General features: G+C 42.0%; 2 protein-coding genes and 1 non-coding gene across 6 annotated transcripts in view; 2 read left to right on the top strand and 1 right to left on the bottom strand.

Annotated features, from left to right (window-relative positions):
- The first annotated feature begins 120 nt into the window (after positions 1–120).
- LOC125881854 (centrosome and spindle pole-associated protein 1) lies at positions 121–16017 on the top strand. 3 transcript variants are annotated; one of them, XM_049565251.1, is made up of 30 exons: positions 121–420; positions 831–937; positions 1018–1095; positions 1190–1287; positions 1380–1460; positions 2257–2358; positions 2518–2858; positions 2981–3058; positions 3648–3739; positions 3858–3954; positions 4056–4113; positions 4355–4680; positions 4772–4896; positions 6532–6616; positions 6874–6985; positions 7422–7569; positions 7674–7820; positions 7975–8045; positions 8140–8283; positions 8400–8549; positions 8642–8740; positions 8835–8895; positions 9040–9166; positions 10117–10256; positions 12677–12814; positions 12891–12925; positions 13050–13113; positions 13677–13786; positions 13971–14127; positions 15548–16017. In XM_049565251.1, exons 3-30 carry the CDS (start codon positions 1047–1049, stop codon positions 15739–15741), a joined length of 3429 nt encoding a protein of 1142 aa, XP_049421208.1. In that variant the 5' UTR covers positions 121–420; positions 831–937; positions 1018–1046; the 3' UTR covers positions 15742–16017. The 3 variants fall into 3 exon arrangements, with proteins under 3 accessions (XP_049421208.1, XP_049421207.1, XP_049421209.1); XM_049565250.1 differs by lacking the exon at positions 121–420 and adding an exon at positions 581–724; XM_049565252.1 differs by lacking the exon at positions 121–420 and adding an exon at positions 581–724 and having other exon boundaries at positions 15599–16017.
- trnar-ccg (transfer RNA arginine (anticodon CCG)) lies at positions 1764–1836 on the top strand. The gene has a single exon. It is a non-coding gene; the product is annotated as a tRNA-Arg (tRNA).
- A 133-nt stretch (positions 16018–16150) lies between the features above and the next one.
- arfgef1 (ADP-ribosylation factor guanine nucleotide-exchange factor 1 (brefeldin A-inhibited)) overlaps positions 16151–22280 on the bottom strand; it is a 73642-nt gene continuing 67512 nt past the window's right edge. For both annotated transcript variants that reach the window (XM_049565234.1, XM_049565233.1), the window contains 2 exons: positions 19993–20110; positions 16151–17599 (listed from right to left, as the gene is read on the bottom strand). In XM_049565234.1, coding sequence (XP_049421191.1) covers positions 17378–17599; positions 19993–20110 — 340 coding nt within the window. In that variant the 3' untranslated portion in view covers positions 16151–17377. The remainder of the gene's footprint in view (positions 17600–19992; positions 20111–22280) is intronic.

Genomic DNA, 22280 nt, shown 5'->3' on the forward strand with positions numbered 1-22280 from the left:
TACCAAAGTGTAATCGTGGGGGTCGTTTGTCACAATTTTAGCGAATATGACGTTGATATGTTTATATGGTGTATTAAATATGTTGAAATTAAACCTAATATTTGTAAATGCAACAATTACGTTCCACCTGAAGCGATGTTTTACCGTATCTACCACTCATACTAAAGTGCAATAACCCCTCTGCCAGAGTGAATGGTTAAGTCCCGGGAAGAAGACAGCTAACCGCTGGGGACACACTGACATCTAGCGGCGCTTTTCAGAAAATGAAGAACGTCTCTGCATTTACATCTTGGGCACTTACTTTAGTGAAGATTAAGGTATTAAACGAATCGACAAAAATGCAGCTAAGTTCATTAATTAAATTAATGTCTTAACGACAGAGCCCACAAGCAAAGCTAAAAGGACTACTGAGGCTACTTGGTACTTAATTTCTACCGTTTGTTGTTGGTAAACTAGCGAGTAAACTTGATTTCAGTTGATGTTTATCATGTTAAAACCACTTAAGCAGCCAATTAACTCCAAACCCCAGACTCTAAAGTGATATAACATAAATTAAACAACGAGTTTGACGTGTCTTAGAAATATTTTCAATGTTTTGCGGTGTCATGTAAGCTAGGTTAGTTAGCCTCTCCTGGGAGGACCTTTGTGTCATGGTTGCCTGTAGCAACGGAATGATGCTTTGCGCCATGCTGGGAACCTACACAGGATCATTTGGCACTTTTTGGTCTGTATAGGCAAATAATATGAATCTGAATAATTTTATACGTTATAATGTTTTGTTTGACTGATTTGGACTGAGCAGAGTTTAAGCAGAACTTTTGTGTACATAGTAATTAATGGACGAAAGATGGGACGTTTTTCGAGGAGCATAAGGAGGAAACACCCAAAGATACATCATCACTGAAGTGTGATACATAATTCATAAATGCAGATCGAGGTATGTGAAGTATCAGTATCTAATGATTACCATGTCGTTCTAAAGAGCAAATATACTGAATTTATGAATGTTGTCCACAGTCGAGGACTGATAACAACACAGTGTGGATATGCCTCCAGCGTCAGCATTACTAAGAATGTCCCCTAATCCAGACAGAGGTATTGTGCAAGTCTCAAATACTGAACAGTGAACATAATGGGAATATAGGTTTAAGTCATACAGTTTATGTGGTATATGTTTATTACTTCCCAGGTTTGGGCGTTAGTTTGCTGCTGGGAAAAGACTATGAGAGGAAGAAGAAGAAACTTCAGCTGGAGCTTCAACTGGACTACAAACACTATGCTGCCCAGGTCTGATGATGTATTTGAAACAATCAATAAGATATGTTTCACAATGTTGCAGACTCACCATTCTGTCCTTTGTTGTCATGCTCTTTCTCCAGAAAAAGGATCTAAAAACTAGTGAACCTTGTGAACAACCCCAGGGTTTCTCCTTACCTATTGAGGAGAAAACATCTGTTCAGGTGTGTGTCTGTGTGTCTGTGTGTGTCTGTGTGCCCTGGTGGGTACTTAAATGAGTACATTTTTGTCTGTGTGTCCCTGAGTCTGACATAACAGGAAGCAAGTCACTCTCCATAGTCATCAAGATGAGACCTCCCCTGGCATGATGTAACATGATCACAACAACACCAATGGAGTTGATATACAGCAGTGCAGTGAATTGTTGATTGTACAGGGCTCTGTGTCTCGTGGCAACTGCTTTCGTGCTTGCAGATGTGTCAAAGCTTACTAAGTAGGTCGAAGATGTTGCAGCATGGTACAACACTGGCCCAGTGGCCTAATGGATAAGGCATCAGCCTCCGGAGCTGGGGATTGTGGGTTCAAGTCCCACCTGGGTCGATAAGTTTATGAGGACTGTGCATCCTTGAAAGGCTACAAATATCATAAGGTCAAAATGCCCATAATGTAGGGAGAAACTGACCTTGAAATGTGTTAATATGTTATGTTCTGAGAAGCCATGTTGTAATTGTTCTGTTACAATAAGCTGAGATAATGCTCTAACATGAAAAGTACAGTGAGGTGTCTTATATTCAAAAGATAATTTTGTATATTTAGTTTCATTGTTATGTGATTGAAACTGTTTAAAAACATCTTCTATATTAATTAGACATCAAAAGAGAAATGACTGAATGAAAGTTGGAAAAGGGGAGGGGATGACATATAATATTGGTATTAATTAGTCGATTCAAACATAGCATTGAAATTATGTGACTGGTGCCCTATCTGACTAAGACATCACTGAATTTGTTTCTCTCACAGGAAAAACTAAGAGAGGAGAGAAACAAAGAATACAACCTCTTCTTACAGGAAAAAGCTAAAGTTAGAAGGTTAAAGAGAGGAACACCTCCTGTCACTTCAAAGGTAATAATAAAAGAACACATTTTTGCAAAACGATAGTAAATATGTGGAGCTCTTTTAACAAAATACATGGTTGGAAGAAGATTTTTTTGTTATGTGCTATAAAACCTAGGTATAAAGTAAATGTTTTCTTCTTCTTCTTTTTTTAATTCTCACTCTTAGCCTGAACAGGTTCAAGCTTCAGATGCTGTGAACATTTCTTCTCCAGCTTCACATACAAACACACACCCTCCTCCCAGGGAGCGCCCTGCATCCAGGAGAGATGCTGCCACTCTGACTGAGGCAGTGAATAATGGAAAAAGCGGAGGGACATGGGATCCTGGCAAGCGTGGACGAAGGCGATGGCAACTCTATAGACTGAAGGAGCCCTATAGCTCTGAGGAGGAGCCAATCACTGACAACGAGGATGAGTTGGAGTTCAGACGTGGGAGGCGACTAGACAGATACACTCCAGAGCCTGAGTACAAAAAGGAGAGGAGAACAAGAGAACGCAGAGCTAACAGGTGTAGCTTTTTTCTGTAATATGATTTTGAGCTATATTCACCCATTACATATATACCATAGACAGAAGAACAGGTGTGATAGTATAATTTCTCTTCACCTATCTTATCTGTCTCTGTGGCAGAGCTCCTCGGGACATAAAGGAGTTGGAGGCTCCTGGTGTTCATGATCGGAACAACAATGATTGGGTTCAGAAGTCAGAGTAAGCAAGTTTCATTTCTATGTACAGTTCCAGTCGACTGCTGTATTGAGATGTGTAATGCCGAAAAAGAGTTATCCTAGATAGCACACACGCAGAACTAGACAGCCAATAACATCCTCCTGGAAAGTCACATACATTTTCTCAGTCAATAAACTAATCTGATTGAATGAGCCAATATAGTCATAGATCATTGCTGCCATACTCAGTTATTGCTCTCCAGCACTTTTGTTATTTGCTGTTGCCTTTCATTGTTTCCGTTCATGCCATTAAGTTGAGCCGCTCTCAATAAGCTGTTAACGTGTGGGGCAGTGATGGAGGGTGGGGGGTTGAGCATTGGCCCAGCTCCAGGCAAACAATTACTCACCTCAGTTCTATCGGAGCAGCTGGATTGATTGGAGAATAAGGCTTCACCCCATCTCTGAGAGCAGAAAGCTCTGCAGGCAAACTTCGAGGCAGTGCATGATGTAAAATGGTTGCTGGGTGTGGCTCAGATGGGAACTGATTGCTGTGCTGTTACCCTCATACACTGTCAGTAATGGGATGGCTCTAGTGGAATGTCTGGTTCTGTCTGTGTATCTGTGTTTAATAGTCTGCAAATGCCAGACAACATGAGGACGGCTACAAGATCCAGACCTGCTACCAGCAAGGATAAAGCAGAGTTTGCTACTGGACTATTGATTGGTAAATACCATTTTTATTGCATGAGTGTGGAATTATTGTGGAATTTGTCACTTGAAATCCCTTTTCAGCATCATAAGTGACAGCACTTGCATGTTAATAGCTCTCTGTTGTCACGCAGGAGCAGCAGAGGAGCAGACGGCCTCTCAGATGAGGAAAGAACAGTACAAGCAAGAACTGCTGCAACAAATTGCTGAGCAGCAGAAAAATAAGATCAGGTGACTATTTATTCACTAAATCAACATTTTCTTTAAAGTAGTTTCAGCTTGCACATCTCCGTGAGTCAACAAAACACAAAGGATACGGTGATTTTTTTCAGGGAGAAGAAACTTGAGCTGAGGGTTGCTGCCACTGGAGCCACAGACCCTGAGAAACAGGTACAGCAGAATGGCAAGAACAGGCTGAAATTGATACAGCTTTTCGAAACATATTCAGGTATTATACTCAGCAGATGTATCAGTCCTGCATTCGTTGCTGTATTTGAATAAGTATTGTAGAATTGCCTATACAGCACACTTTTGATGCCATGCCTTGAGCATCACCCTATCTTGAGGTTTTCTCAATATCTGTTGCCTGATTTCCTTTCATGTATCTCTACACAATGCTCACCTCTTCCAGCCCGACCGAATTAAACAGTTTGGGGCCGTAAATCGGCAATATGACAGCTGGAGACGAGATGTCCCCTACAAGACCGGAATAGATCTGGAGGCTGGAGGGAAAGACCCAAATCCAAGGCCAACAGATGACAAACCCAGTCAGGACACAGAACAGAGAAGCCCACCAGGAAAGCCTCATAAGGACTACAGTGCAGCTCTCAGTCAGCTGACAGGGACGACAGCGCCTGGGTCCATAACGAGAGCAGAAGGTGTCTCCCCGCTGGACTATTTTAATGAGGACTACCACAGGGACTTCTCAAACATGCTAGGAGAAGTGGCTAACCCGAGGTAGCTCACTATTCCTGTGTGTTCCTATACATGAATGGCATTAACAACTCTTTTGTAAACGCATTTTACTTCATGTGGTTTTGTTTTTCAGGGTTGCTGGTGTTCCTCTTCCTGTTGCTCCCACTGTACCTAATAATTACAACACTCCATATGATGCAGCGTACTACTACTATGGAACCAGGAATCCATTAGGTCCTAATCTTCCTTACAATCAGAGTACAGTATTTTGGCCATCTTCATGTTGTATTTGCCTCTTTGCCTTTCATCAGAAATCATACTTTGATTAACTGTGAACCATTTTTAATAGTGGGCTTTCATGTTTTTGCATTATGAATTGTGGTTGACTGAACATTATAACACTGACTGTCAAATGTACATAATCATTGTGACTAAAAGCATTTATGGTGTTTAATGCTAGCATTTAGAGCATTTTAAAGAGACAGTTCACCCCAAAATCAAAAATACATATTTTTACTCTTACCTGTAGTGCTTTTATCAGTCTCAACTGTTTTGGTGTGAGTCTTTGAGTTTTGGAGATATCAGCCATAGAGATGTCTGCCTTCTCTTAAATAAAATGGAACTCGAAAGGCGCTCGGCTTGTGCTACTCCCACCACCCAAAAAATAGGTTTGAAAAACTCAACAGCAATGTCTCTTTCCAGAGATCCTGACCCTGTTACTTAAGATAATCCACAGACCTTGCTGAAAGTAGTAGAAACTGTTTTTTTTTCTACTAATCTACACCACCAACCATATCACTGTGCAGAAAAAAGCATGCATCCACTCATGGACGAGAGGCTCATGTGAATGACAGCATGAGATGTAAACATTAATGGCATCCTCCTCTGCTGAACTAGCTAGCTCAGTGGTGCTAGGTGAGCTAGCAGTAGATGCACACTTCCTTCTGCGTGGTGATACAGTTTGCAGGTGTAGTTCAGTTGAAAGAAAATAGTTCCTACATGAAACTTCTCACAACAAGGTCTGTGGATTATCTTGAGTAACCAGGTCATGATTTCTGGAAAGAGACATTGCTGTTTTTCAAATATACTTTTTAGGCACTTTGAGCACCATTACGCGATTGCTGTCTAATTCCATTATATTTGAGAGAAGGCAGACATCTCTACGGCTGATGTCTCCAACAATCTGCAACTCACACCAAAACAATCTAGACTGATAAATAGCACCACATGTAAGAGGAAATATATGCATTTTTGATTTTGGGGTGAATGGTAAAAAACATGTAACTCTTTATGGTTGTATGGTCATGCATGGAAACCTGTGGCTGCTTGGAGACAGGAGAAACATAAAAAATCTATGAGGCTCTGGAAGATAGTCAGCAGGAATGTAAAATATGCATATTTGTAGTCAATGCTGGTCCAGAGTCATTGCTGTGTCTGGTGTCTTCACAGTCATAAACCAACTCACAGTATCTGACAGTTTCACCTCAGATGGGCGTAATTCACATTGGCTTAAACAAACTCCCAGACCTCTCTGTGGAGAGAACTATTGCCATTTATTATGGAGCCACTTTATCGCCATATCAATGGCCAAGAGGACTTGGCGTACCAATTCATAAATCTTATTTTACAACACAACTGATTTTATTACAAAGGGGATATATACAGTTTATTGGATATGAGTTCAGCAGATCCAGATGGATCTCATTTCATCCAGCTCGTCTGTTTGGTTACATTTATTTTCTTTCCATTGTAATTTTGCAGCCAAATTTTAGCCCTGGTCTGAGCTCACAAATATTTTAATGTGTTGGGAAAATAAGCTGACAGCCTGTGGCAGCAGATAGCTAATGAAACTGTTTGTTTTATTATCTTGTATTTTTGTATATTCTTTATTAGATGAACTGCCTGGAGGGGTGCAGCAGCCGTGGGATTTCTATAGTCCTCCTCAAAGACCACCTCCCAAAACCAGTGGCCACAACAAGTCAGTGTCTATTTAAGAGTTGTGTATTCATCCAGATGATAAATTCAGTGTACACAATTTAAAAACATTTTCAAAATGTGTGTGGCTCCTGTTCTTTACACTGAAAATCCATTTGCAGAGTGTGAGAGCTTTCAGATTGGTAGATGTTCATAGGACTTTTTGTTTTCTTCCAGAAGAGGGCCCTCACTGCCAAATAACTGTGCCTGTCAGTACCTCCTGCACACATGCATTATTTGTCCCTCTGTCTATGCTTCCAGAGAAAGTGATCAGCATCGAGTGTATCCCTTGGATGTTGGAGAGCTTCCTACAGACAAGTCCAAGCAGAGGAGAGAAAGTGTTCTGAGCTACCAAGAAGCACTGAGACAGCAGGTATGACATCAGATCTACAAGATACCATCTCATCGCTGTGAGCAAACCCAATGTTTTCATATATAACAATTTGTGTTCAAGAATTGTTTTGCGTAGTGTGTTTTTGCACCCACTTTGCGGTTCTGTTAGCTGGTAGTTGGATGTTTTTAGAGGTTGTGGAAGCAGCACACTGTCTGACATGCTAACTGTCCCAGTGACATGCTAGTAGTTGCTGTAACAGGCTACTACCTTCATGCTGATACCAAAGGAACCCAGACACTGACTAATTTTAGGGACAACCCCAGATATTTTGACAAAGACCAGAGCATGGTGGAGTCTGCATTTTCCTATGATTAAAGAAATACCTTGTAGCAAGGCTAGCAGTGACTCGCACTCCCCTAAGGTAGTCTCAGAAAGTGCTTCAAATTTTGCATCATCCTGCCTTCCCTGTGACCAGATCAAAGAGAGAGAGGAGCGTAAAAGAAGAGAAAAAGAAGAGAAGGAGCGATATGATGCCAAAATAGAGGCTGAGATGATGGCGTACAACCCCTGGGGGAGAAGCGGGGGAGGCGCTCCAATTAAAGACCAAAAAGGCAACCTTGTTAGTAAGTTGGCTTTTACATTCTCTTTTAATGAGTTTACCCAAACCTGAGATAATTTCATGATGGCTCATAATAAATGCTAATGCAGCATGTTTCCACGCCCTCAGGTGACCTGAATCAAATGCACAGGACCAACGAGGAGACATATAGGAATCCTGTGTCTAGGAATAGTGGAGAAACACAAAGCTTTTTAATGAGGATGGTAGACACTCCCAGAGATAAAGCCAGGGCTCCCCTTTCCCATCGACTATCAGGTAGTGTTCGGTCTCTGGGTGATTGTGTCAAGCTTGTGGCAAACTGGGTCCTGCCATCCACGGTATTTCAGTGTGCTGTGCATTTGTGTGTGCACATGTACACGGTATTCTTCTTTATTGATGGTATTATTATCTTTCCCAATTGTTCTTTCAGGTTTCAATGAGAATCCAACTCCACAGCAGCTCCAAATGCAGGACAAATACAAAGAGGACCTGAAACGACAGGTAGATCCAGTGTCACATTATAAATCTGAATACTTCAAGACCATTTTGAGGAAGTTGTAAACTAACTATACCTGCAACTTGTCATTAATAACAGATAGAGGAAAATAAGCAAAAGCAGGCACAGGAGGCAGAGCGAATGAGGATTGAGGAGGAGAAGGAAGAGAAGAGGCTGGCAGAGCAAAGGGCTCGCATACAGCGAGAATATGAGGAGGAGCAAAGCAAGCAAAAGAAGATTGAGGTGAAGAGTTCATGTCTTTGATGAAGAGCCCTTCATCTTTCCTCCATCCTGGCAGTTAAGGGGGTCTCCTCACATTGGGCTTGCTGTTGAGACACAGTTTTCTTTACTCTCTACAGCACAGGCTGGAAAACCGAGATTGGATCCATGAGCCTAAAACACAACACCAGGAGGAGGAAAAGAAGGTGAGGCGGGAAGAAGAGATTGAGAAGAAGGTACCCGAGAGCGCCAGGGACAGAGAGGAGAAAAAGCCGCTGTTGAGTTATGAGGTACAGTAAGCCTGAGAAGACATTGGCGCTGTAGCTTCCAGTTTTATTGAACATCTTTGTCAAGTGATGTGACTCTGCTTGTAAATTTGCAGAGAGAGCCATCTCCTCCCGTCCCAACCTTGCAGAGGAAGCAGACAAATCTTGTGGCATCCAGACCTTCTACTGTTGTAAGCCAACTCTCCGCCAGGACTGTAAGTCACTCAGTAAACGGATGCAAATATTTTTACATCAGAGCTAATTTGGTGTTAATCTAAAATATAAAAAGTCCCGCAATTTTCACAACAGGAGCGCTCTGTGTCAGCGCCACAATCCCGACCAGTCCCTGCGACGAAACCCCAGCTACAAGGTAAGACTGCCTGGAGTTACTTGTGCACAACCCCACCCTTAAAAAATTCAATTTCTACCTACGTGTAAATCATAAATTGCTATTTAAATATTTATTTTTCCCATTCTTGTCTCTGTCTCCCCTCACACTCTCTGCTTACTTCAGATGGTCACCAGGAAGTGATCAGAGAGCTGTCAGCCCTCCGTAGATACCTGAGGAAAGAGCAGAGACAACTGGAGGTTCAGCTGGGTCAGAAAGATCAACAGGGGAGTCACTACATTCCCCCCAGCAGGTATTACAGTCAGACACCCATGAACACCAGGGGTAATTTGTGTCTGTATAGTGTGCCCAGAACGGATGGGATTTTATTACTTTCTTCTTGGCTAAAAAATGAGCCATTTAGAAAACCTATTAGATGTGCTCTACCCCTTCAGGTCCAATTTCACCTATTACACCCCCAGACACATTAAGGTGAACCACAATACTAATTCTGTCTTGTTAAATGGCAATTTTGATTTGCTATTTGTATTTAAGGAGGCTTCTTAGTGCTCTGAACTAATGAAAGTGACCCAGGTCAAATTGGCTATCTTCTAATCTCCATTCAGAATTGTTTCGGGGACTCATTACTGCAGTAATGTAACAGTGTGATCCCAGAGGGACATTTCTTTTTCCTCTGTCTTCATCTTGCAAGATCAGCAAGGTCATCTGCAGTACAGCATCCAGTAGGGATTCAGAGTGTTGTTGAATAGCACTTCAACATATGTGGCTGAAAAACACACGTGAGTCATAGTATGTGAGTAAATTCCACCCCTGAAAGGACAGAAATGTACTACAAGCTACTTGTAAAGTCTCTGCTTATATTCAAATAAGTTTACAGCAAATCATCAGAGAAATGCGTTTGAGCTGGTGCCAGTTTCACGGCTTTTCTTTGGTTCCAGTATAAGCCACTTACACAGAAACCCCCGCGCTTTAGGCCTCATAAAAGCATTTGTAAGTGTTTAACACACACACACAAACCAGGTGTTCGGTCCTTATTCTTTAAAACAATACCCTCTTAACTCTTTTTGAATCTAGCCTAACTTGCGGGGGCCAGTGTGTCAAGTGGAACTGCATGCTACAGTCATTGTGCACAACTGGAAAGCATTCAGGAAAGTGAACTATTGGGACATTTTTAAGAATGGCATCTGTGTGTTATTTGAGGTAATTGCCCTGTTTAAACTGGGTTTTTCCTCCTTTGCTCAGACCCAGAGGACAACCCAGAGAGCACGCCTTTGAATCGACACACAGGCAAGCTGTCCAGCCATCAATCAGGAGTCCCTCCTCTGGGGCAGCATGTGTTAATACGCAAAATATTAGGGAGTTCAACCAGCTTAAATACAGAGGTATGGCACTTTGACTGATTTCATTTTATGAAGCAAAATTTGTTCTTACTAATCAGATCACCCCTAGGTCACTCCAAGGAAAAAAACAGCTTTAATCAGTTTTCTGTGTGATCTGTATGCCTTCAATGTGCTCTAGACTGCAACATCATGAGTAGTGACCCTCTGCCTGCCAGTGCCAGTCAGGGGTGCAGTAATCAGGGGAAAAGTGGGACTGATTACCCAGGGCACCAATCGAAGGGAGGCCCTCGAAAAGACTAAAATTAATGATTTTATTTTTAATTATTTTTAAGTTATTAGTGCCATAACTGAAATATCCACCCCTACATTAGAATTTTTCTCTCTAAACACAGCTAAAGCCGAGTGAGCGACTGCTTATACTGCTGGAGCACCACCGTTCACTGTCATGTCTCTCTCCATGAAAGGGAAAGTGGGGTCCAGAAAAGAAAAGACAGAAAGGAAAGGGAAACTGAATTTAACTAAAAAAAATTTTTTTTTTTCCCACGCTCTTGTTGGCTTGGCTTGGTTTAACGCGGCCTGTCGGCCGAGCATGGCAGGGACTTGTGTTACCATTGCAACAGGTCTACCTGCTTGAAGGTGCGTCTCTAACTGATAACAGATTTGTCTTGAGAGCTGGCGTTTAAAAGTAGTCAGCTGATTCACAGCTTAAGTCCCTCGCTATTTTACTGCAAGCGTTTTTCCATCACGCAGCTGGGCAGTTAAAAGAAGTTTACCTGTTGGAGGTAAGCAGTTTGCAGAGGTGCAGTAAGAGCCTGTTGTCTGCAGCTCTTCATCAACATCTCACTGTGGCTGTTTCTGCTTTTACTCTTCCTCCCTGCCGTATTATTAGACTTGTCTTGAAGGAAAGCCGCTAACAAAGTTCCGCTAATACAGTAATAAACACATTTTATTTACTATAGGTTCTTTACAATAAAACTTGTGAAAACTTTTATTGTGAAGTAGCATAATAAGGAAATGTTGGGTTCATCGGGAGTAACTTAACAAGACCCCTATGCGACTGAAAGTGAACATGAAACAGTAAAATTAAGCAGATAGCTACAGTAAAAACAGGACGCAGGAGAGAAACTAAACTCTACACGACAGAGGTTCAGTGAGACACAACAGAAGTACTGAGAGATGAACACACAGAGACTTTTAAACTCTTTCTCTCTGGTCTCCTGTGCAGACAGACATGAGTTGAGACTTGCAACACACACACTTGTTTCAGGTGAAGAAACAGGTTGTCAGGGATTTGCCGCTACCTGCTTGGGGGCAGCCAACTGGCTTTAGCCCTGCTTAGGAGAAGGCCCATTTCTAGGATGGCTCGCTGTGGCGCATGCACCTTAACTGATAATGGAAAGAGGAATTGGCATGGTTTGACTCAACACTTCCAAAAGTGGTAATGGAAAAGGGCTAATGGATCAAGAGAAGACGGGCAGGGGCAACACAAAGACTGCTTGGCCCAGAATTTGGTGCTACGCCCCTGGTGGCAGTTCACATATGACCCAGAGGTCACAAGCAGCCGTGACTGCAAGAAGGGGTCATACAGTTCACTCACAAACTGCAGTGAGACTTTTCACAGTGGTTACTTTTTTGTGAAAGTGAGATATTGCTTCATTTTACTTCTATCATTCAAATAATAGTGGTGAACTGAAGTTGGTTTATCCCATTGAGCTGAAACCAGCTGGACACAGCTTACTTCCCTTCTGTACTCTGAAACAAACCCCTTTTCCAACTTTGAGAAAGTGATTGAAAAACCCTCCTCTAATTGCCTTGGTCATGGTGTTGGTGTAAGGACAAGAGACGAGGATGACTGTGGTCCTAAGCCAGCTGGGCATTACCAGATGGTTTAGACTTTCCAGAGCCTCATCAGCCCTCTGTCTCCCTCTAGCCGCACTGAAACTTTAATCTCATGAGGTCATGGGAGGCGTCCGTCAGTGACAGGCAGTTTGGCAGCGTAAACAGAGAATGTAATGCAAGCAACCAAGGAAATGGCTTTGGATGGGTTCCCAGACAGCGTTAATGCAGGAGCTCCAGCTTGTAAAACCAAAAAAAAAGGAAGAAATGTTAGTCTGTGACGAATTGACCAAATCACATATCAGACTTACTCATATAAATAATGGATGTATGCCAGCCTTGCATCTGAGAGCTGCGTCAGATCCATTCTGTACACAGTCAAACCTTGATAGGATGTAGTTGGAAGGATGTAGCCAGGCTGTGGAGCTGCTGAGTCACGGCCAAGTTGCTGTTGCAGAGGGGGACAGTAAGGGAGGGAACAATCAGAAATCACTACCAAATATGAACATAGTCTGTGCCTCCTGACCTTATCTTTCCGATTGTTTTATTACTGTGCTAATGCGTCTGTTATTGCTGCATCAATCCAAGAAAGCCACCTGATATGGAAACTTTCCTTTGTTTGTCAGACACAGCATCTCGTGAAGAGGTCTGTCACATGTACCCCGACCCTCCCACTGATGCACAAAGTCTGGACATCCAACAGCAGGCACTTCTTCGTGAACAACAACGAAAAATCAGACTCATGAAGAGAGAGGAGGAGCCCGGTCTGTGAGCAGACACACTTAAATTTCTCCTCAAACTTTTGTGCTCTTTAACTCATTGTTTTGTGTTTCGCTACAGACTTTTTGGACCAGAAGCAGAGCCTCTATCATTCTGTGAGTGGTGATCACATTGTAAATATGCATTTTCATTGTCAGGCTAGTCAAGTGGATCTTGCGTGGTTTGCTCTTCTTGAGGGCAAGTTAATTAGTGTCTGCCTGTGTTTATTTCTTCCCTCAGAAGAACAAACCTGTACGCCACATCCGCAGAGACTCCATACTGCCATCTGAGACATCTTTTATTGGTAAGCCTAGCTAAACATAGTCTGTTTGTCTGTTCCTCGTCTTCTTTCAAGTACGAAGAAAGTGTTAACATCAGTGGGGACACAATATGCTCTGGGGTTTTCTTTTTCTGACGCTCCAGGCGTTTTCCATAAAGGTGACACGGCTTGGGAGGTCAGCTACATATACGCTCACAATACCACACTACAACACCTTCTGTGCCAGGATAATTTAGCTCTGTGCCTCTGTGCCAGGCTAATTGTGGCACATGCCAGCTCCTGTCTCTGTGCTGCAGCTGGTGCCAGTGCTGGGTGCAAGGCACACATGCCAGCTGCAGGGTGGAGATAGCACAGTGCCAGCCACTGGGGATGGGGGCAGTAGAGAAATTGTTTAAAAAGCCTGGTGCAGTAAGGGAGGCTTTTGAATACCTCTTATACTTTTCCATCCAAACCCCTTCCAGTAAAAAGTTTTGCTGAATGGACTGATTTCATTATTTGTCATATATCTGAACTGACTGAACTTTTAGGTCCCTGCTCTCTGTCCAGCTGTAAAGAGGTTTGAGTGTAATGATGAATGGCTTTGTCAGATGTTTACAGCGGTGATGTATGTGAAGAGTGGGTTCATCAGCAGAGACCCCGTCAGCCCTCAGCAGAGCGCCAGGAGAGGACAGCCCCACGGAGGAGACGTGACTATGATGTATGGCGCTGAGTAGTAAATGGATTCTTTTGTCTGCTTCAGGCCAAAACGGTCTGAGTCACTACAGTACCAGAGCTGCAGCTTTCAATACTGTATTACTCAAGTCCCATTAGTTTTCTAATTTTACAGCATTAAACAGATGAAAAGTGTTGTAGATTTCTTCCTTCTGGTCTCTGTTGCACAGGAGGTGGCTGTGTGTATGGATCAGATGGGTGGTAACATTCAGCCAGATGCTCAATCTTTGGAGTCAGCGACAAGTTTGAACCTTGAATCTAAAGTCAGAGCCAACAACCAGCACCGCATCTCAAAACAAGACACTAGTGATCAGCACGGCAAATCAGGTGAGAGGAAACACTTTACATCAGAGGTATTTAAATAAGCTGGATGCCAATGTAAAAAAAGCATAACAAATCTGGCAAGTGGGGGCGTGAAGGAGTGTTGGTTCACTAAACATCTCTGTGTCTTTTCTTATACATCTTAATCTGTTAAATTAAAGGGACTAAATTCCTCAGTGCCATGAGTTTGCAGCTGCAAAGTCTTGTTCTTCCTGCATCTAGCTCCGTCATTTGACATGACAGTGACGATGTTGAGGCAAGCAAGAACTACAGGCTATGTCAACTTGGATTACTAATGTCTGCCATGTGGGGCATTCTCCAGATGCTGCTCAAAAACAGAACTTCCTCATTCTCTTCACTTGTATTGCAAACTAGCTATATTTCCTACAGCGAAATTGGCATCCCAAAAGATGAGAGCAAACTGCAGAGAATTTTATGGATGAGGATAAATTTTAGTGTTTTGGCTGACTCGCATATTCATCCGAATTTATTTGAGCCAGAGTTCACGGCCGAAGAAATACAGAGGCCAAGACTGAGGCTGCCTTAGCTGTGTAAGAAGATATGGCCAGCTTTGCTCATATTGCTTCATCATACTACTGCAATGAATCTCAGCGTGAGCAGTTTTTTGGATGCTGTCACAAACGGAAATCCTAAAGGAACCTCTGTGTGCTTTACTATGGATCAGAATTTTACTCCTCACAACACAGAGATAGCTATTAGCTGGGGTGGTGATACCCAGTGATGTTGGAATCTCTTGCATGCAGTGCATCCTGGTACATGGAGGCACTTTCACAGTCGCTATATTGCATGCACTGAGGAATTTATTGCCCCGACTGAATTTACTGTCAATACTGTTTGGAAATAAAAGGTGGTATATTTTCCATTTAACAGATAAAATACAATGCATATAACTTCACATGCAGTAGTGTTCTCCTCGTGTCAGTGTGGGTTTTCTCCAGGTACTCCGGCTTCCTCCCACAGTCCAAAGACATGCAGGTTAATTGGTGACTCTAAATTGTCCGTAGGTGTGAATGTGAGTGTGAATGGTTGTCTGTCTCTATGTGTCAGCCCTGTGATAGCCTGGTGACCAGTCCAGGGTGTACCCCACCTCTCACCCAATGTCAGCTGAGAAAGGCTCCAGGCCCTCCGTGACCCCTAATAGGATAAGCAGTTACAAAAAATGAATGTAGCTTTATATTGAAGATGGCTTTTAAAATAACTCGTTTTTACCAGATTTCTGACTCATGCTCAGACTCTACTAAAGCTTTGCCTTTTCATCTTTTCAACAAAGATGAGACAGATGTTAACTATTGTTTCAAAACAGTTTAAAATTAGGCATCATCATTTCTACAATTTGTTTTTAACATCCTTTATTTTGTGATTGCCTAAAGAAATGTGTGATGGATAATCCTGTGTTCCTCTCCAGAGGGTCTGTCTCGTGATGAAGTGGATGTCTTATCTCTGCGTTCTGCCTTAGAGAGGCGTGTCTCCATGGAGACTGTTGCCACAGATGCCTGGCTGCGGCCCGGCACGTCGGATACTGTAAAGCGCTCCGGCTGCAGGGAGAGGCCAAACAGTAGGATGGATGCTCCACCCTGGCTGACACACCGCGTCACGTAGCTCCCATTAGCTGTCTGATGCTTGATTCACTTTCTACTGACTAATATGTTAATTGTGGGTCTTTGTTAGAAAACACAGCGTTCAAAGTTTGTTAGAGACAAGAGTCTGCCTGTATAAATATTAATGTCTGTTAGTTTAGACAAGAGCCAGTTTTACAAAAGACTTTGAGCATGAAAAGTGCACTTTTTAGCCCATAAATATCTCAGACTTAGCCCATAAAAGTTTTGTAAAGTCTCATATCTGTGAATGTACCATAAATATATTTACTCATTGATGCATTTTTTAAATATAATTACACACTGGAGAGTTTATTTTATAATAAATATTATTTTGATGTTGTCCCGGCTGATCATTAATGGAGAAAATAAATAGCTAGCAGATACGTCATTTAGAAGTCAGTGATTCAGCATTTCAAATCAACCAAGTTCAAAAACTTTATTGACCTAGAACCTGATTAGAATGCCAGATGATGTATTGTACAGAAAGTTGTACATAATCTTTTTTGCAACATAGAAAACTTTACATTGCTGTATCATATACATTTTGTTTTCTACATCCATGAGCAGGAATGCATCCCATTCATACTTAAAGCACAGCTAACATTTGTCATTTTCTCTATACATATACCTTTCCCCCAAACCAAAGGAAAAAAACAAAACATTAAATATATTATTAACTTTTGATTTTGTACACAAGAGTGAAAACTAAACTCAAACATGAAAACAGACTAGTGAGTCAAAAGCAGCTAGCATCAGGTTGCTCTCTTATCTTCCAGTTTCAGATGCCCTGTTATCACCTACCTCCAATAAAAACCTAAGAACATATAAAATGGAATAATTTAACCCTTCACTTTCCACGGTCGTGTTCCATTACAAATCATACTGTGTAGGACAATCTGCAGGAGATGGTACAGTCAAATAAATTATCACAAAAGTAAAATCTCCAGTGCATTCAAAAAAGAGATCAAGTGCAGCAAATCCAGAGGAGGAAAAACAATAAACAAAAATAAATGAAATCTAGTGTTATAAGATTATATTACATAGCGGCAGATCTGTACAACTAGTTTCATCCAAGAGGCTATCAATACTAATGTTAGCCATCTGCGGTGCAGACAGAAAGATCGTTACTATCAATGTGTGACAAATGTCACATTTCATAGTTACTAAATATGTCTTTTTGCATGTTGTTGAAACCATTCATTCTTTACTTTTTAAATATACAGTAAGAAGCACACATTGTTTGAAATATATTCCTTCTGAGCAGATCAGAGATATGGATAACTGTCAGTTGTTAATCAGTAGTTTTATCCAGTGGAGGCATCGCTACACCTTGTACAAGACATTACTGTTTTCATTGTGATATCAAGTACTCTGTCTGGGCTGTTTGTGTGTGTGTGTAGGCGTGTCTGTGTGTGTGTGTGTGTGTGTGTGTGTGTGTGTGCGTGTGCGTGTGTGTGGTGACAGGGTTAAGGGTGCAGGTGGGTGGTAGCAGATAGCCGATTGATAATCAGCTGTTTTAAGTCAGGCATAAACCACGTGAAGGGCCCTGAGGTGATGCAGAGCCACAGCACAGTTGCACAGATCCAAGGTGGAGGCCTCAGTAGAGCTCTGCGTTCCAGGCTGTTGGTGGTGCAGCATCACTGAGCCTCCTCCCCAGCCTCCTCCCCCACCTCTGTGTCCGCCTCCTGCTCGACGGGTGCCGGCTGAGGTTCTGGTTCGGGCTCAGGCAGCTGTGCGATGTGAAAAACGAGGCCGATGCGCAAGTAGAACTTTCTGAGAACAGCCCGCAGCTCGGGGATCAGGTCGAACTGCATGATCTCACACAGCAGAGGGTAGTATCTGGACGCATGTGCCTTGAACTGTGGGATGAGACAGAGACAGAGAGATAAAGAAGTGAGATGAAGACAGACACACCCATGTCTATAAGGCACTTAAATCCTGTTTGCATGTTAGCTATTTGGAACAAAAGTGACAAACATAATTTTCTGCTAACTTTCCTGAGCTCTAGAGTAAACATGTTCAGTGAATGAAAAGTGGAGCTGCACTTCTACATTTTTGCTGTTTATCAGTTTCATGAATCTAAATCTAAATACTGAAATGGTTCCAATGTGATATTTTAATCCAAAAATGCAATCAGTTTGGCTCATGCTCTGCTGCAATCGGCTCCACCTACACCCCACAGATTTCCCCTTCATTGTTAAACTATATTAATGCCATGGCCACAAAAACATTTTTTCTGACTGGCTGTTCTGTGTCTGTTAAAATAGTGTAACCGGACACCACAAACATAGTCCCAGTAAACAGTTTAAATAAGCACACAAGGTATATTTAAAGCGACAGTTTGGATCTTTTAAAGTGGGGTTGTGTGAGTATCAGTGCCTGTGTCGGAAATCATTAACTCATTCACTACTCCCTACTCACTATGTGGGGAGTTCTATGTAGAGGACTATATAGTGAGCTAACCCTACTAATGTCTGATTTTCTGTTTAACCTTTGTTGTATTCAAGTTTGTTTTACCAGTCAGTCATGGATTAACTTGTGAATTTAATGTAAAACGTTATGCATTACGCCATTATGTCACAAATCAGAGCTAGCAGCAACTCAGCTTTCTAACACTAGCTAGCAGTATTAGCCCACATAAACATGTGAGTGTACAGCAGGTTGTAATAGAGCTGCTCTCTCTCCTCTTGTCCATTTTGCTGTCCATCCCATATAGTCCGTCCGTTCCTTTGGCGCAATACATGATGGGATATATTGCTTGGTGACCATCGGTTGTACACTACTTTTCATGGTGCATTGTGGGATACTTTGAGTCCACTATATAGGGTATAATGATTCCCACTATAAATTCCGAAAGCACCACAAAACGGCAAAATCACTTTATAGTGGATTATATAGTGTGTAGTGGGTGATTTCGGACATAGCGTATCACCTACAGTAGATGTCAGTCGGCACACCTCCTGTTTGGAGAGGCAGGTAGGGCTACTGCCACAGAAGCTAAGCACTGTACTGATGTGGACGGGGGCAGCAGCAAGATGTATTTTAGCTACCTTGAAAATTTTTTCACTGCTTTACTTTGATGAAGACAGCCCTTTGTGAAAGAGAAATGGTGTCAAAGCAACCAGACTCCATTGACAAAAACAGTTATTTTACCTTGGTGAACATGGGAGTTGCTGGGCTATGGCTGCCTCGATCAGTTCTATCATTTGTGTTATTATGGGACTTTGGTAAATCCAAACTAACCCCTTTGAAAGCCTTAACCACACAACACAAAAAAATTAACTAACAATCGAAGCAGCGAAAGACCAGCAGCTCCCATTTTCACCCAGGTTAAATAACTGTTTTTGTCAATGGAGTCTGGCTTTGAAGAGAGCAATAACACAGCTTCAGTTACCTTTTGTATAGTTTCGCTCACCAGACCTTTCTCAAGAAAAGAAAGGTCTGGCTGGGCAGACTCTTGCAGCAAGAAAAAAACGCCCTGGCTGCTTGTACTTCTTTCAACCAATCACAATCGTTCTGGGCGGTGCCACAGCAACGGTGCGCTTACAAAAATATTGCCGGGGGAAACAGGTTTTGGTGTAACACGCCCACAAAAATATCGCCTACAGGACGCGAACCATGGCAGAAAAATGGCTACATCCCCGCAAGATCAAACACCGCAAAAGTTAGTAAAGGACGTGTTGAAAACGGTTGAAAACTACTACACAACCGGAGGTGGTAGGGTGGGACTTCAGCGGGTGGCTCGTTCCGCCTAATGAGAGGCTGATCTCTGCAGCAAACTTCCGCCCACTCAGACTACCTGTTGTAAAGCGCTGTCTGATAGCAAGATAATGTGGTTAAAATATTCTAAAAGTAATATTGCTTCTTGAAGGTGGGACTTTTTTTTAGGTGGCTAAAATATGTTTTCTTTCTGACCGGTCCACAGTTCATTCCTTAGCCTGTTTATACAAACTGAGGGTGTGCTGACCCCCATCTGTGGTATGTAATGCACTGACTATAGATAAGTATCTCAAACAATCCCGCTTCAAAAAATACAAACTATCCCTTTACACAAGCTTTAACAATGGATTATGATATAAAAATACCCTCTATTTTTTGCCTGTTACACCGATATTAGCAGTGTGATAATCCCCTCTGAAGTGTTAAAACGGAGAAAATAATCACCCCATCTGTTATTTCTGGATGTCAGACCTCATCTTAAATCATCTGGTATGTGTCAGGAGAGGCGTCATCAAGTGTTTCAGCTCCTTACCCTTTCATCGCTGATCTTTAGCACCTTGGTGAGGAAGAGCAGCAGCAGGTTGGTCCAGGCCTCTCTGTGGCTCTCTGAGGTCAGAGCCAAGAAGTACGCTACAGCCTCACTGCACACACTACAGCACAGAGAGAGAGAGAGAGAGAGAGAAACATTTCAGAGATGTATGTTAACCCCTTAAGAGAACATTAAACACAAAAAATTCTGGATATTATGACAGAAAAATTGTGTTTTGTCTGTAATGTATTGTAGCAAGAAAGCATCTGCTTCTCCATCTTGCTGATCATATGACAAATTTGCCGGGATGGGGATGATGAAGATTGTTTTCGATCAGTAACTGCTAATTAAAGCCACTGACTGAGGCTATTATGAAAACAATTAGACACTTTTCTTCACAGTCTACGCTTGAAGGGAAACTGACACAACCTCTGACCTTTCTCCCTCGACCCTGCGGCCCTCTTCCGACATCAGCGGCATCCATTAGCTGCTCACCCCGCTCTCTCTTCCTCCCTCACATGCAGCTCTGTTGCACTTTTATCTCTGCGACCTAATCACCTCCTCAATCAGCTTTGTACCCTGCACTAATCAAACTTGCATGTGTGCTGGCGTCTGGTGAACAGGGATCTGTTTGTGTGTGTAATTGAAGAATAAATGTGCGTCTGTGCTGCTTCTGGATGACAGGATGAGGTGTGTTTGAGAGAGAGGAAAGGAACATAAAATACAGGCGTGATGACACATAACAGTGTCTTCATGAATTAGGATTTCTGAGCCAGTCGCACACGGAGGCACCATCCTTCCTCCTCCTCCTCCTCCTCCTCCTTCTCCTCCTCCTCCTCCACTACTCTTTCTCATCTTCTCTCTAATAATGAATGCAAGTAGGAGAGACAGGCGATGATTCTGCTTTATCTTGATATCATCATCAATTTGAGGGCGAGGCTGGGGGAGAGAGAGGGGGTGACGGCTGTTTGTGAGGCACTGAATAAAGATGCAGCGATGACAGCGGTGCTGACTGAACAATGAAACATCAGTGTGCTGATTCCTTCGGATCTATACGGCGCGAGAGCATCTGTTACGGAGAACTGCCGAGCTGTGCACGCGCTGTGCCTCTGCCACGAGTAACTGACTGTAGATAGTGACATCAAAACAACATCCCCTCCTCTCGGGGGTCAGTGTCTTTTGGTTTCTCCTTCCTCTGAGTAAACTATTGACGTCTGTGCCCGGAGAAGTGTGATTTTTTATTCCCACATTGAGGCTAGTGATGGTGAATGTGTGAGACGTGTGTGAGGCTCTGAACAGTAAAAAAGTCCTCAGCTCAGAGAACGTAGGCATATGCTCACACGCACACACAGACTAGGGGTGCAACAAACTGATGACTATCAGTCAGTAACATTATTTCACAGATGTATTGGCCACAACAACCTTAATATGGTGCCAACTGATTCTTTAACCCTTTAAATCCTGACGACAGCAACATCCACTGTCTTGTGCTGCGTTCAAATGCCTTTCACAAACATTTAAGCATCCAAGCCTGAAGAAGTTAGTCTGAAAATGTATTTAAAAAAACATAGAAAATTATCAAAAAAAAAAAAAACAAACCCCTACGAAAATGTCAAGTTCTAATTATACACTTAAAATTATGTGACAAAAAATGAATATAGGTATTATTTAGTTTAATTTATAGCAATTTTTTGGGTAATTTTCTTGGTTTTTTTTTTGTACTTTTCTTTGTTGTTATTATCAGGAAACTTTCGTGTTTGGCTTTTGATTTTTTTATTTACTTTTTTTGGGTTGTTTTCAGGTAATTTCCTTGTTTGTTTTTGCTTATTTTTTGATAATTTCTTCGTTACTAAAGTTACTTCTTATAACGTTTTAACATCTTGCTAATTATCAGGTAATTTCTTAAGTTTCTATTTGCCTTCTTCCTGTGATTTAAAAAAAAAAAATAAAGCCAATATGCATGATTTCAAAGAGTTAAAAGAGATAGTAAAAGGAAAGATTTAGAGCATTTTCAATAACTATGAACTGCCCTCAAGACTTTCACTATTATTATAATCATTAATTTATTCTTGTTCATTCTCATGTTTAACTTTTGAAATCATAAACATGATCCAACCAAAACTTGCCACGTCCACCTCTATAACACAAACAACAAACTGAAAAACTAAACCAGTTTACTCCGGCAGAGTTTCAGCAGAAAGATGTCCTGCACCGAAAGCCTTCATCGTGTTTTCATCTACCAACCACCACCAACAAAAACCTCCAATTAGTCTCTGAATTCTGTCAAACTG

The sequence above is a fragment of the Epinephelus fuscoguttatus genome, linkage group LG21 (assembly GCF_011397635.1).
Source record: "Epinephelus fuscoguttatus linkage group LG21, E.fuscoguttatus.final_Chr_v1".
In the NCBI taxonomy this organism is placed as follows: domain Eukaryota; kingdom Metazoa; phylum Chordata; class Actinopteri; order Perciformes; family Serranidae; genus Epinephelus; species Epinephelus fuscoguttatus.

Bases quoted from the DNA above. Each gene is read 5' to 3' on its own strand.
- LOC125881854 (XM_049565251.1), top strand. From the start codon at position 1,047: ATGCCTCCAGCGTCAGCATTACTAAGAATGTCCCCTAATCCAGACAGA. The intron at 3,059-3,647 runs GTAAGCAAGTTT...TGTGTTTAATAG, and splicing joins GATTGGGTTCAGAAGTCAGA to TCTGCAAATGCCAGACAACA. The intron at 7,570-7,673 runs GTAAGTTGGCTT...CCACGCCCTCAG, and splicing joins CCAAAAAGGCAACCTTGTTA to GTGACCTGAATCAAATGCAC.